Genomic DNA, 15929 nt, shown 5'->3' with positions numbered 1-15929 from the left:
TGGTGGCTTTCTTCTCGGCCTGTGGCACCATACCACCACCTCGGGCAATCATCTTTTCTTAGATGAAGACTATTATGACATTCTGTTTAAGAGCTATCTGTATAGCCTCTGCTAACTTTAACTGCTCACGTCATGCAGCACTATTGTATTTATCCAGTCATCTACATCTACGTGATTACTCTGCTATTCACAATAAAGTGCCTGGCAGAGGGTCGAATGAATGTACATCTCTCTACCATTCCACTCTCGAACGGCGCACGGGAGAAACGAGCACTTAAATTTTTCTGTGTGAGCCCTTATTTCACTTGTTTTATCATGATGATCATTTCTTCCTATATAGGTGGGTGCCAACAGAAGGTTTTCGCAATTGGAGGAGAAAACTGGTGATTGAAATTTCATGAGAAGATCCCGTCGCAATGAAAAACACTTTTGTTTTAATGATTGCCACTCCAATTCACATGACATGTCTGTGACACTATCTCCCCTACTACGCTATAATACAAAACGAGCTGCCCTTCTTTGTACTTTTTCAATGTCATCCGCCAGTCCCATCTGATGTGGATCCCACACCACACAGCAATACTCCAAATAGGGCAGACAAGCATGGTGTAAGCAGTCTCTTTAGTAGACCTTTTGCACCTTCTGAGTGTTCTGCTAATGAATTGCAGTCTTTGGCTTGCTCTACCCACAACATTAGTTATGTGATCAGACCAATTTAGGGTATTTGTAATTGTAATCCCTAAGTATTTAGTTGAATTTACAGCCTTCAGATTTGTGTGACTTATCGCATAATCGAAATTTAGCACTTTTCTTTATTCAGGGTCAATTGCCACTTTTCGCACCATACAAATATCTTACCTAAATCATTTTGCAATTCATTTTGGTCATCTGATGACTTTACAAGACTGTAAATGACAGCATCGTCTGCAAACAATCTAAGATGGGTACTGACATTTTCTCCTATGTCGTTAATACAGATCAGGAACAATAGAGGGCCTATAACACTTCCTTGGGGAACGCCGGATATTATTTATTTTTTACTCGATGACTTTCCGTCTATTACTACAAACTGTAACCTTTCTACAGGAAATCACAAATCCAGTCACGCAACTGAGGCGATATTCCATAGGCACACAGTTTGGTTAGAAGACACTTGTGAGGAACAGTGTCGAAAGCCTTCTGGAAATCTAAAAATATGGAATCAATTTGACATCCCCTGTTGATTGCACTCATTACTTCATGAGTATAAAGAGCTAGTTGTGTTTCACAAGAACGATATTTTCTGAATCTGTGCTGACTACATGTCAATAAATCATTTTGTTCGAGGTACTTCATAATGTTCTAATACAGTACATGTTCCAAAACCCTACTGCAAATCGACATTAGTGATATATGCCTGTAATTCAATGGATTACTCGTACTTCTTTTTTTGGGTATTGGTGTGACTTGAGCAATTTTCCAGTCTTTAGGTACGGTACTTTCTGTGAACGAGCAGTTGTATATAATTGCCAAATATGGAGCTATTTTATCAGCATACTCTGCGAGGAACCTGACTGGTATACAATCTGGACTGGAAGCCTTGCTTTTATTAAGTGATTTAAGCTGCTTTGCAACACCGAGGATATCTATTTCTATGTTTCTCGTCTTGGCAGTTGTTCTTGATTGGAATTCATGAATATTTACTTCATCGTTTTTGGTGAAGGAGTTCTGGAAAATCGTGTTTAATAACTCATCATAAATCCCTTGGATAAACGCTGCTCAGCCTTATCTCCAAATGAGGGCAATGCTGCCTTGTAGCTCCAATTCTCACATGGTACCTCTGATTGCTTCCATGAAATGATGCTGCATGGTATCCAGCCTCGAGGCCCACTGAGCTACACTTTCCCCTCATTCTTGCCGACTTGGAAACATCTGATGTGCATAGAAATGAAGTATTCTTTTAGTAGCATAATGTCCTCGTAATATGGCATTCACAACCTGCTAAGCAGCACTTAGGTCTGTGACTAATAACTTGCTACATGCTGATCCAGTGTTTTAGATTTTAACAAATATCAAAAGGGAATCATGCTGCTCTGTATCTGTAAGTTCAAACACTTGGTCACACTTGATCACACTTGTCAGAGGAACTCATTTAGAGTGGTCGTAGTGCCATCAAATGATTGTGGTATCTGACAAACTAACAAATTACCTACTTTGTGACTCGAACGCATCAGAACCTGTGCCCAAAACATTATCTCCATCTCATGATGTTGTGTCTAGACAAGACAGCCTAGACACAATGAGAGGAAGCCGAAAGGCACGCGCTACGCTCACGCAGATGGGCGTGAGGTCTGAAACAGGATACGTAATGAATGCTATAAAGAAAAGTACGTAGCTGCTGGAATACTTAACTTTAATCCATCCTTGTGGTACATCTGGAGATTGTGGCGATACAAGTGAGACTCCATAGATACATGCAATGTTACTAATGGCGCCTTGCTACGTCGTAGCCATTGACTTAGCTGAAGGCTATTCTAACTATCGGCTCGGCAAAGGAGCGAGGCTTCGTCAGTATAGTCGCTAGCTACGTCGTCCGTACAACTGGGGTGAGTGCTATCCCGTATCTCGAGACCTGCCTTGTGGTGGCGCTCGGTCTGCGATCCCTGACAGTGGCGACACGCGGGTCCGACATGTACTAATGGACCGCGGCCGATTTAAAACTACCACCTAGCAAGTGTGGTGTCTGGCGGTGACACCACACATGATATGCCTGCTAGTCTTACAAATCACTATTGGAATTAACACTGCTGCTGTTGATGTTGTGCGCCGTCTGCTGCCTCTGCTGATGTGTGTCTTCTGCTGTCTTACACCACCATCTGGAACCTCGAGTGTCCATCTGCGCTGTGGCCAGTGCTGGCTGCCCTCACACTGACTGTTACCTGTGCCACTGTCTGTCATCACAGGTGCTGCTGTAGTACTACCTGTGCATCATCTGCAACCCCGTGCTGCCCAGTGCAGCTGCCATTGCTGTTGGCTACCTCTCACACCATCGTCTGTGAACTCGCGCCGCTGTCAGCAACTGCGAGTGCCGATGCACCATCTCTGCGTGCCATCTGCAACCCCATGCTACCCTCTGTGACTGCTGGCCGCCCTTACGCCGTTGTCCATATCCTTGCAGTGCTCCTGGCCAGTTTTCGGGGTGTTCTCTTCGATCCCAGATACCATCCATCCGCTCCTATTGAGGCTGCACTGCCCCCAGCCATTTCCCGGGATGACCACTCCATCCCCAGGTGCCGTCTGTCTGCTGTTTTTGTACTGGCCTCTTCTTATGTCTTTTCCAGGTGCAGTCCTTTCCTTGGTGCTGGATAGAGACCTTCTTCTTCTTCTTCTTCTTCTTCTTCTTCTTCTTTTTCATCATCTTCATCTTCTTCTCAGGAACTCTCCTGCCTCCTGGCTCTGCCACTGGTCTGTGTATGTGTTATTCAAGTAGTGCAAAAGGAGTTCTCAAAGCCATTCCATCATTTTGCTTGACGTCGAACTGAGCAGGTTCAGTATTCCAAAGAGAGGTGACCTGTTCCTATTACTCATGGTGTGACAGCTGCACGCTAATCCACAACCAACCACCCCACACACCTGGCACCAGAAAATAAGGTCCCTGAGTTGCATCCAGTGAACTGTCTAGACACTCAATGACAATGGAGAGTGGAGAAGGTCCATCCAGTCACCTAATGTGGAGATGGCTAACAGGAAGTTTGAAGGAGTTATGGAACTCAGTCAGGAAGTAATTGAACAATGGTGAGATTTGAATAACTACAATATTTAATTGCTTGTCTGAGCAAGAATTCAACAATAGCTTGAATGAAAGTACACGACTACTGATTGGAAAATCCCATGGAGGGAGGTACACGTCTAAGCATGAGAGCGAGCAGAGCTAAATCAAATACGACAAGTCTACGCCCCAGGTCTGACCTACACAAGTGACCCTCTTAGATTAGTATCTGTATTGAACTCCCTCTCATGGGCTACAGCACCTCCATCTTTATACTATGTGGCAGGCCACACCGCCCCTTCCAAATTGGCACTTCCGGACAGCATCCTGCGGGGTGTTGAGTATGACCATATATGGTCACTGCCAGTGCACTGCTGCCCTCGTGGCTCAACACATGAGCTCATGTTATACATCGTGAGTCTACATAACAATTCCGGCCAATGCCCAAGGTAACGCCCTTCCTGAGCATCTCCTTTGTACTCCAAGTACCTTCTAGAAAACTTATTCATTTTGGCTGCTGTTCTGTTGCCTTTCAGGCATATCATATTTTTAAATATGCGACAGAGGATCATTATAGAGAAATTTATTATGGTCTGAATTGGTGTTTTTGGTTGAGGGCTATCAAAAATGAAAACAGTTCATTTTTGCCATATCTGTTTATTGAAACAATTTGTCACCTTTTAATCACTTTTCTCGAATATTTTGTCACCTTTCTCATTCTTTCAAGTGCCACCATGGTGTCTCACTCTGTGTGTTTCTTGCGTATTCCTAACTCGGTTATGCAGTTTATCAGGCTCTCCCTATGGATGTGGTCATATGCCTTCTTAAAACCTATGAGAAGCACATACAGGTCTTTGTCATGTCCCACATATTCTCAGTAAGCTGTTGCATCATAACTGGGTGTTATCAACTGCCAAACAGTCTTTCCCAAAATCTCTCCGATATTCATTAATCATGTTTTCTGCATATGGCTGGATTCTGTCTGTTATTCATTTGGAGAAGGTCTTACAGTAGGCATTCAGGAGAGTGATTTCTCTGTAATTGGTGCAATTCATTTTGTCACCTTCCTTGTAATTAGGTCAGATGACCTCTGTCTTCCAGTCTTCTGGGAACTCCTCCAAAATCCAGATCCTTTTGATTAGTTGATGAATTTTCAGTGGAGTCCCTCCTCTACAGTTTGAATGACTTCTGCATGGGTTCCATCTTCTCCTGGACTTGTGTCTTCTTCAGTTTCATTGTCTGATTCTTTATTTGCTCCACTATATTTGGTGGATAATCTGAATATATGGATAATCGAAAATTACAGTGTCAGGAGGTTAAAATTCGAACAGATCTGTAGTTTCATCATAGTTGAGGAGCTCACTGAAGTATTGTTTCCATCTTTCAGCCGTGTTGAACATATTGGTAAGTATGATCCCATTATTGCCCTTGACAAATTTTTGGCAGCAAAGGCTAGTTTCCTGTTTTTCTTTTTCTTTTACACACAATAGACAACAGTAGTACACTGTGTCCCCGCAAGTTAACTTTACAATACATCATCTGCACCTCTTTTCCCCAGAAACCATATTGAGCTACCTCTGTCACTCTTTTGGCATACATACATGTACGTACATATATACACTCCACTCAGGGTTGAGCAGGCAGTTCTGCATACCTCCTTGAACTTTGCTTTGCCTTGCGCAAAATCTGCACCTCGAAGCCAGCTCTCCTCAGCTTCTCGTCTCTCGGCTAATGCCTTAATGCATTCGTCCCCATACCAAATCATATTGCCCCTGTTTTGCTTCTTTATGACTGCATATACCACCTCATTTACTGGATCCTTAACTTTTTTCCACACTTATTCTGAGTTCATCTGTGGATCCTCTTCTTGCAGAATTTGGAAGTGGTTGCTAAGCTGGAGCTGCAATTCATCTTTCTTTGTCATAAATTTGTCACTAGTACCCATCACGAATCCTATGCTGATCAGATGGAGCATGATGTTATTATTCATCTGCCTCTGGATAGGAAAGTGTACGAGAAAGCACTTCAGTGTGAGAATCCGACACTTAAGGATGTGCTCAGTGTAGGACTGTCCTTTGAAGTGTCCCAGGCCACAGGCAATCACAATGTTGCATGGCAGGAGGTATCAGAAGTTCCTCAGTCAACCCTTGTTAGGCATACTTTCAGTTTATCTATTTCTAATGGGGTAAATTTAATGTCAGATTAAGTTCTGTATCAGCAACTGGGGCCCGCATCTCGTGGTCGTGCGGTAGCATTCTCGCTTCCCACGCCCGGGTTCGATTCCCGGCGGGGTCAGGGATTTTCTCTGCCTCGTGATGGCTGGGTGTTGTGTGCTGTCCTTAGGTTAGTTAGGTTTAAGTAGTTCTAAGTTCTAGGGGACTGATGACCATAGATGTTAGGTCCCATAGTGCTCAGAGCCATTTGAACCATTTCAGCAACTGGAGTCCCTCTCCTCCGACTTTTCTTCACTGTTTTTCCCTGGGCCCAGTTGTGCTACCGGATTTCAGGCCCACATTACCGTGAAATAGTCTACCCACCCTTAGTTTTTTCAGGCACAATAAGTGCCACGTACATTGTGTGACTCTGTCAAGGGAGAATTAGAGCATTTGACGTCACTCGATGTCATTGAGCCTCTTTCTCCCAGCGAATGGGCCATGCCACATGTCTTCTTTAAGAAGCTGATGGGCAAGCTTCACCTCTGCAGTGACTTCACTGTCATGATTAATGCACAGTCCATGAAAGATACATACCCTTTGCTCCACCATGACAAGTTGCTTGCAAAATTATCAGGTGGCCAATGCTTTTCCGAGATTGATTTATCGGAAGCGTATCTCAAATCCTCTTGGATGAGGCCACTAGGTGCCTTCTTGTTGTCAATACATCTTTTGACCTATACCAAAATCAACGCTTGCCTTTTGGAATCACTACTGCACCCACAATCTTTCAGCATTTATTCGAACAGCTGACAGCCTCTGTGCCCGGCTGCATCAATTTCCTTGACAGTATCATTGTTTCAGGTTCTTTCAACCACCGCATTAATGCAATTGCGGCTTTTCTGCGGCCAATCTCCATTAAGGAACTGCGGGCCTTTCTAGGTAAAGTTGTGTACTGCCCAAGTTTATATTGTACACATCCTCTGTTGCTCAGCCCCTGTGCATGCTTTTTGTGGTGTCACCGCCAGACACCACACTTCCTAGGTGGTAGCCTTTAAATCGGCCACGGTCCGTTAGTATACGCTGGACCCGCGTGTCGCCACTGTCAGTAATTGCAGACCGAGCGCCACCACACGGCAGGTCTAGAGACACGTCCTGGCACTCGCCCCAGTTGTACAGCCGACATTCATAGCAATGGTTCACTGACAAATACGCTCTCATTTGCCGAGACGATAGTTAGCATAGCCTTCAGCTACATTTGCTACAACCTAGCAAGGCGCCGTATTCAATTGATAATTAATATTATGAAGCATGTACCGTAACGAGAGATGTTCTACAATTGTGGATTAAAATTAAGTATTATATCAACTACTTACTTTATTTGCAATTCTCAAGATATTGTCCTGTTCCAGACCTCACGCCAGTCAGCGTGTAATTAAACGCGTGCATTTCGGCCTCCTCTAGAAAAACAGTGTTGGCTCTTCTGCCAACACTACACTTTTGCATAAAAATGTGCCTTTTTTCTGGGCCCAAGCTTCTGACAGAGCGTTCGCTTTGCTTAAATCTAAGCTACAATCATGTCTGGCCACTTTTCAGTCACTGTCTTGGCATGGTGTTCATCCACATATATGTGGATGTGTCTGAATGACCCATTCCTTATGCTTCTAAGACTTTGAACTCCTGCTCAGCAGTGGTATTCTCAGTTTGAAAAGGGGGCTTAAGTGATTGTGTTTGCCCTCAAGAAATTTTGCATCTTCTTGTATGGTTCTAATTTCCATTTGTCATGGATCACAAGCCCGTTGATTGCACTTTTTAAGCTTTTGGCTTTCATACTGGACAAGGCAGTACATAATTTGCAGTTGTGGGCTCTCTCCCTCTCCTGTTATCATTGTCAAATCCTTTACCGGCTGACGGCGCAACATGCTAATGTCTTATCTCACCTTCTGATGAGGCTGGACCCAGCATTTGATCAGCACGAGTTGCTTTGTTTCTATTTAGATACCAAGAACCAGAACGATAGCATTGGCCATTGCTTTGCATCCTGTGCTTAGTCAGGTCCTCTCATTTTGGTAGCACTGTCCCATCTTTCTGTGTTTGACAGGATTCTTTTGTTAGCTATGGAGGACACTGCTCCCTGGGTACACCGAAGCTTTGGCCCACCAGCATCTGTATTGGCCAGGCATGGATGGAGACTTTACACATCTTATTGCTACTTACATTCAATGGGTTCAGCAACAGGCAGCACTGCAGGCCTCTTTTTTTCCCCCTGGCCCACGCTGCAGTGCCCGTGGGAGTGTCCTACATAACAATTTTGCTGGATGCTTCCTAAATAAGTATTGGCTCATTGTATTGAACACCTGTTCCAAGTTTCCCTACGAGACACGCCATCTGTCCATGTCCATGTGGCCACTATTTTGTCCCTGTCTAAGATTTTTGCGATTGAGGGACTTCCATATACCATGGTTACCTATAATGTCCCCCCTCCCCCTTTTGTTTCTCAAGAATTTCCATTATTTTCTCAGGCTAGTGGTAGTCACCATCTCACAGCTCCCCCGTTTCATCCTCAGTCTAATGGCAAGGCCAAACAAATGGTTTGGATGTTTAAAATTCTGATGCGGAAGTACGTATCCGACAGGTCCACTAAGCTGCTTTAGACCGTTTTTTGAATTCATAATCTTTCACTCCACTGGGGGACAAGAGCATGGCAGAGCTGCTACATGATAGTAACAATAGACCATCCTTCACCTGCTACATCCAACACCATCTACTGGCATCACTGGTTCCACAACAGTTCCGACCGGGTGCACCTGTCTGGGCTCATGATTTTGGTTGCAGGCCGAACTGTATGCGTCACCAGGGCCTGCACCTGTGCATCGTCTGCACTCCTGATGGGCGGCTGTCCCCTCATTTTGACAAGCTGTGGTATTCATGACGGGGTCTCTTCCAGAGAGCCCACTGACTCCCCCCCCTCTCCCCCCTCCCCCCCACCACCACCACCTGCCAGTGCCTATTCTTGTGTCAGAGATGGTCCAGATCATGCCACAGTGGGGGACACTGCCTGGTGGATCACTATCTGAGGTCCCTGCCTCTGCTCCGACTCCTAGACTGCCATTGTCGTTGCAGCCCCTGCTGCACCTGAGATGCTGCAGCTGTTGCTGCCTCTGTTGCTGGGTCCTGTATGGCCCTCATCTCCGACGCCCCTCCTGATGCCTCTAGCACTGGCCACTGACCTTTACAAGGATGTCATTGGGACGCTGTCCCCAGTCCTACTCTATGACCTCTCACGAGAGGAAAGACAACTCACCAAACAGCCTCCTCATCACTTCCGCCCCTACTCGCTGGTGCCTGCCCTCTGCGTGCTGCAGCAGCCACCATCGTCAAGTGATGAAAAGGATATCAGGGTCATCATTGATGTTTTCCATGACTAGTTATCTCAGTGAATTGTGTGACCAGTGCTTTTTTGGTATCAGTGCTCTTTTTTGGTAACAATACTCTTTTTCAGTACCAGGTTTTTTTTTTTCCTGTGCCTGGTGTATGTTTGTATGTATGTGGTTTTCCCACCCTTTAGAAGGAAAATGGGATGTACCTCCACTCAGGACACATGTAATTTCATAGATCTCATGTCCACACAGTTCAGAGGCGAGCTTATAGAGGCCAACTGGGTTAGCCTCCTTTTGTGCTCTGGTGAGCTGCCAAAGAAACAGTATTATTTAAACAATCATAAACAATGCTCGGCCTATTCTTTATGCTGTATTACTGTTGTTCTGTCAATGTGTTCAGTGCTACGCATAACCTGTATTTCACTTGCTGCTCTCTCTCTCTCTCTCTCTCTCTCTCTCTCTCTCTCTCTCTCTCTCTCTCTCTCTCTCTCTCTCTCTCTCTATCTCTGTCTTTTCCATAAATCGTGTTTGTTTGTGTTAAAACAGTAATATTATGAAAAGGATAGATTGCTACTCACCATATACACGTTTAGTAGTTTTTTCATTGTGCTTGTCTGCAACTCAACGTCTCAGCTATTTGGTGAGTATCAATATATCCTTTCCATAATATTGTCATTATTCCATCTGAGATTTTTCATTGTTTGTTTCTACTAAGTGGTAAGCATCCTTTGTTTACATTCAATAACTGCACAAAAGTATTGTGGATGTATACGTAAATCAGCAGTAGTAAACAACTGAACGTATTATATTATTGTACAAAGGCTTCCAGAATTGAAGTTTTATTGCCCAGATCACAGTTGATGTGTGTCCTGATTACTATTTCAGCAAAGTTATATTGCCATCTTCAGATCATTGGTTACATGAATTATGAAGCCCCTTTGTGTAGCACATTGCCATCTGGCTACTGAAAACTTGGATGTAAACTCATAGAAAAGATACTCCCATTCAACACTAACTACTCTAAAATAGCAGCCATAATTGTAACAGCAAGACATAGAAGTGTCAAATACATCAGATTGAACACATACACTGCTGTCAAATGTGTGTGTGTGTGTGTGTGTGTGTGTGTGTGTGTGTGTGTGTTGATAACTGGTTCCAGTTGGGTACGGAGCCAGTTATCAATGCACACACATCTGACGGCAGGGGATGTGCTCTATCTGAAGCCTTTGATATCTGTATGCAATTCTGATACCATTAGGGCTGTTATTATAGAGTACTCAGTGTTGCATGGGAGTGTCTTTTCTGTGAGTTTACCTCCATGTTTTCGGTAGCCAGATGGCAATGGGCTATGAGTAAGGTCTTCATAATTCACATACCCGATGATCTGAAGATAGCTGTGCTGTAACTAGTAATCAGGATTTGTGTCAACTATGATCTGGGCTATAAAACTGTTTATCCAAAATTGAAATTCTATTGACTTCTTATATGGACATGAAAATCGCTCACCTTCTGACAATGTCGAGTAATTATAATTTATTATGTTTGGAAACTTGTGGCCGCATAACATCAGAGTATGTGATCTAGGTCCCAAGTATGCATGTGTTATTGCGTTGGCATTTATTTGCCTCAATTCCTACTGTCTGATTTTTTTCCATCTCCAATTAAGCCTACTTTCCTTTATTTATTTATTTATTTTTATTTTTTCCCAAAGAAATATGTTGGCAATTTTGGAAGATCTTCTCTAAAAGTGATACTGCAGAAGATGACCAAAAATCTATGATACGTGAAACTGCTGACCAGAAGTACTGATCGCTATTGACAGTGATTTATTTCGTAGCACAATGTGTGTGAAAATGAAAGGAAAAGTCACAAAGTTTCATATGCAAGGAATTGCATCAACCCTGGGTGTTAGTGTGTAGAATCTTTCATATTTATTCCTTAAAAGTGAGCTTTGATTTGTTAAAAATGAATGTTGTCTTGAAATTTTCATTGGAACTGACAGAGATTTAGTTAATAACAGAAGTTTCTTGAAGTGGGTTGCTAAATATAGGGATTTACTGTCATATCAAGTGCCGAAAAGACAAGGAAGAGCTAGCTGTCCACATGGCAAAGGAAAGGAAAAGGTTGGATAAAAAGCAACAAAATTAGAATTAACAAGGATGCTGTGTTGAAAGAAACCAAGCAGAATAGAATGAGATAAGGATCAATAATGAAACCCTAGCAGTATACTAGAATTGCAAACACAAGAAATTAAAAATGGCAGGTAATATAGTTGTTAGGCCAAATTTAAGATATCATGACCATCGAAATGTACATATGCAACAAAAATCATTAGCAAAAGAGAAAACTGAGATAGTGGATGTAGTATTTGTAAACCCTTCAGGAAATTACTGTAGTGTTCCTACATGTACTGCTGGATTTAGTTGCTTATCTTTTATTTCTAGTTTTATTTTAGAGCGGTATTGACATTTTTAAATATGTGAACTGTGTGAATTTAAAATATGTTAACTGTGTCTGATTCCCATTCTTCAGTTATGTTGTGTAACAACTGGTGTTCTAATGCAATAGAGTAGTCCTGGCAGTCTTGCATTATCTCACCTCCTTTGACGATGGTTTTATTTTTCTTTAATTTTTTTTATTTTGTTTCAGTGTTTGTGTACATGTGACATGTGCCATTTCTCAGTGTGCTCGTATCACTGCTCTATTTGTAATGCTATTTAGCTATTTTATCAATGAAAATAATCCATTTTTAAAAATATAATACAATTAGATAGATGAAAAACTTGTTCACCTAGCAGCACCAGGAGAAAACACACATGAAAGTTATGGAAAAGTGCAAGTTTTTGGAGCCAGTGGCTTCTTCTGGCAGAAGGGTCGAAGGCAAAGGAAGAGGGATGAAGGAAAAGGAGTGGTGAGGCTTATGGGGAGAGTTACTGAAAAGCCATCCAGAACCCTGGATCCGGGGAGACTTAACCTAACTTCTCTGCCCCCGACCCTCTCCCCCCTTTCCACTGACACCAATTTCTCAGAAACCTGCAGGTGGGAACTGGCGTTACATCATATCCTGGGTTGTCACCACCCTCCTGTTCTAAATGTATGTTAATTTATTCAGTTTCAGCATTTCTTTTCTGTAACTATTCTTTTTCTTTGCTTGCTTTTAGTTTTCTATATCATTATTTTCTGACCTGTCTATTCCCCCCCCCCCCCCCCAATCTCGCCCATCTACCAAGTATAATGCACTTATCTTCTTACTTTTATTACCACTTGCACAATGTTTTGTTAGTAATCTCTGTTTTGTGTGTTACCCTATCTTCCATCTTGTAAGCTCTCAGGTTTTCAAATCTCATCTGGTGCAGTTCCCAACAAATAGTCTTTCCTTCTCATCCCATATGGTAAATCTCCCCGATTGAAAATTGTTTCACTATTTTGGTTGCTGCTTCTTCAGCTGTGATATATTCACCACCTAATATTATTTTCATAAGAGTACCATCTGAAACATTATTGTTTCTTAAATCAAAAGTAAAATTCATGTGAGAAAACTATAAAATTACAGGGAGACAGAATGACTGGCCACTGCTTACCTCCAGAAGACAAAATTCCGGTACTGTCAATGGACACATTTAAAAATGACAAGGGAAGGTTAGAAAGTTTGAGGAAAGGTGGAAAGGAGGGGCAGGTCACTTTGAACCCTACATGAGAGGGAACCAGCAGTTGTGAGGACTGTTTCGTGGCAGTACTGCAATTTTGCCTCCTAAAGGTAAGTATTGGCTGGCCAATTTTGTCTCTTTGTACTTTGTTTTTAACATTTTATTGAAGCTTTCTTTCTATTAACCCCTCCTAAGCTTTAGTCTTTTTTGGATTTTGTTAAAGTTAAATGAACGTATTTTCTTCTTCCTTACTTTGCATCTGTGAGTGTGTGATGCTTTTTGTTATTAACAGTAGTATTAAATTTTCCCATTGTTTCATTATTTTTCACCTTTTTTATTGGTAAGTGGCTCTGCTTTCTGTCTTAGGAATGCCTGTCCCTCTTTTCTCCTCTGGATTTTGGTGAGATGTAAATTGGGAATAGAACTAAGCAGCATTTCCCTTTTCTGGTCTCTAATGGAATTATAGAGTATATAACACTAAGTGAAGCTGCACGTATTGCATATGTGAGACTGCAGGAGCTTAGAATCTGTTTATAGGCTGATGGTCATCATCAGATCATATACTTTGTTGTTTTCTCACCATTATTTTCTATTCATTATAATGAAACAATATTTGCAAAACCAGCATTTTTTGTTGTTGTTAATCAAGTTAGTTCATTCATTGATTAACAAACTGGACTCATATTCAGTGTGAATGGAATTGTGATTTACATCTAGCCATACTGGTTAACACTTTGTATGCTTTCTCCAAACCAGTTCAGGCTTTTTTGAATAACTCCACAGTCCTGTCTTGTTCTCTCCAGCTGTGCTAATTGTTGATGTTGATAACACCAAGATGTTAAATTGTAATGTTTCTTCTATTTGTGATTGTCCTGGTACAGACACATGTGCCAGCAAATAATTTGAGGAAATTGATAAATGCTAACGGGTGATGATGTAGAATCAAACATTTATTTTGTCATATTTGCAACAGACAGTGAGTTGGAGTCCAGGCAACAGATATAAGGCCATTGCCGGGAGCCTCTGGAGAAGATAATTAGCTCAGATGTCAAATCTTTGTGCTCAAACTGGAGTCATCATCTTGGGTAGAAAATCAAGAGCATACCAGCACTATATTTTTTTATTTAATTTTAGATCAAGTCTTAGTTGTCTTCATTACAATAAACTAACAGATTGCTTGCACAGAGAGATCGACTTTTGTAATATTTGTTTGCAAAGTACTGTCTTTATTTTGGGACAGATTAACTGTTTAAAAAGAAAGGATGTTTTAACATATATTTTGCTTAAGTTTTGCAAGTTATCATGTTAAAAACAAGTTATTTCATTGTTATTCTTTTTAAAATCCCAGGTGACAGTTGAAAATTTCATAAGGCTTCTGACAGGGCGCCTGCCCCCTGGTACTCCACGATCAAAGCAACTTCTGACAGACGAAGGCAGCAATATACTTGTTTATCTCACTGGGCATGGAGGTGATGGCTTTCTCAAATTCCAGGATTCTGAAGAGGTTACAAGTCAGGAACTTGCAGATGCATTGGAACAGATGTGGCAGAAACGAAGGTAAATAATGGTTATTTGTAATCGGTTTACTTAATCACTTACAGAAATAAATAGTATGTATTTTTTTAAATATAATCTGCATATGTAATAAGAGGATGGGCTTTGATCTAAAACTGTTTTGCTTACATGACATTCCTATGTTCTTTGCCCTAAATACTCTCCAGTAGTTGCTTGTGCGTAGCACATTTATCACATTTGTTTGTGGTTTTCATGGAAAAATTAGTTTTCGCACAGTGGTTATGTAGATTTTCAGATAGCCCATTTGTTGGACTGTGGAAGGTTAAAAATGAAGTGCATATCACTCAGACCCCAAGATGAGAGGGACACACCTGTAGCGAGGATAGAGGAGATGAAGTTCATCTTATTCCGTAATATAGTGTGTCATACAGTTTATCAGGATATTGGCTTTATAAGCTAAAGGGATCTGATAAATTTGCATAAAACTGTACTAGATCAGTTGAAAGTTTAATATTAGTCAGAAAAAATTAACAGTAAAAGGCTGCTTATCTAATATATTATTCTACAACATTACATGACTTCTTACAGCAAGACACAGCTACACATTTCAGCCAGAAAAGTCATTATTGGTAAAAGATACATCAGCTGCCAAACACTGGTCTCTTCTTGGTGATAAGGATGTATCACAAGTTTACTGTGTGTGTGTGTGTGTGTGTGTGTGTGTGTGTGTGTCTCAAAATCGAGTGTGGGCTCCTTGATTCAGTTTCCCAGAAAGTGGCTTTTTGATTTTTTTGAGTGTATTTGAAGTGATTGGCCTGCCCATTCCCATCACTTAGCCCATGACAAGAAGTATTAGAGTTTGAAGCCTATGAATTGGAGTAGGAGTGCAGAGAAAGCTGGCAGTAACAGTTAAGGCATCATTTTGCAATGCATTTACAAGTTGAACATTCAAGGGAAACAGTCATAATAGATGACCATATTTTTACTGTCTCAACATAGTCAGAATCTTGGATATTCCTATGAATTGAATGTTTTTGTCAGGAATCATCCACACAAATTGATTGCATTGCATTTAATTGTTCTGAAGGAGTTACATTTGTACAAGTCAAGGCTTTTATACTGCACAAAATTTTAAGGAGGTGTTAATGAATTACACAGAGTTGCAATGGTTCTGCACTTAATGTGAAAATGGATCTGTTAGAGTGGCTTTTTAATGCTCTACATGAAAATGTAATCTGTTTGCTTCTAACATTCACAATTTTTATGTAATCTCTAAAGTTTCCTATCTCTAAATTTCCCACATAATATACTGTAACAGTTCTGACACTAAATGTGACACTTCTGCTACTAAATGTAACTGGTTTTTCTCTTTTGATGCTAGGCATTTGTCAGGATGAGCATTACTGCAAAGGGCATTTGATTCTCAAGCAGTATGTCAGGGTGAAAATACCAAATAAATTAATTTTTCTCTCTTAACAACATGTGG

General features: G+C 41.5%; 1 protein-coding gene across 4 annotated transcripts in view; it reads left to right on the top strand.

Annotated features, from left to right (window-relative positions):
• The window catches only part of LOC124795467 (putative GPI-anchor transamidase), an 89980-nt gene that overhangs the window by 23609 nt on the left and 50442 nt on the right, over positions 1-15929 (top strand). For all 4 annotated transcript variants that reach the window (XM_047259498.1, XM_047259500.1, XM_047259499.1 and 1 more), the window contains exon 4: positions 14277-14485. In XM_047259498.1, coding sequence (XP_047115454.1) covers positions 14277-14485 — 209 coding nt within the window. The remainder of the gene's footprint in view (positions 1-14276; positions 14486-15929) is intronic.

The sequence above is a fragment of the Schistocerca piceifrons genome, chromosome 4, assembly GCF_021461385.2.
Source record: "Schistocerca piceifrons isolate TAMUIC-IGC-003096 chromosome 4, iqSchPice1.1, whole genome shotgun sequence".
Taxonomy (NCBI): Eukaryota; Metazoa; Arthropoda; class Insecta; order Orthoptera; family Acrididae; genus Schistocerca; species Schistocerca piceifrons.
Note: the sequence above shows the minus strand (reverse complement) of the source record. Positions and strands in the feature narration are given on the sequence as shown.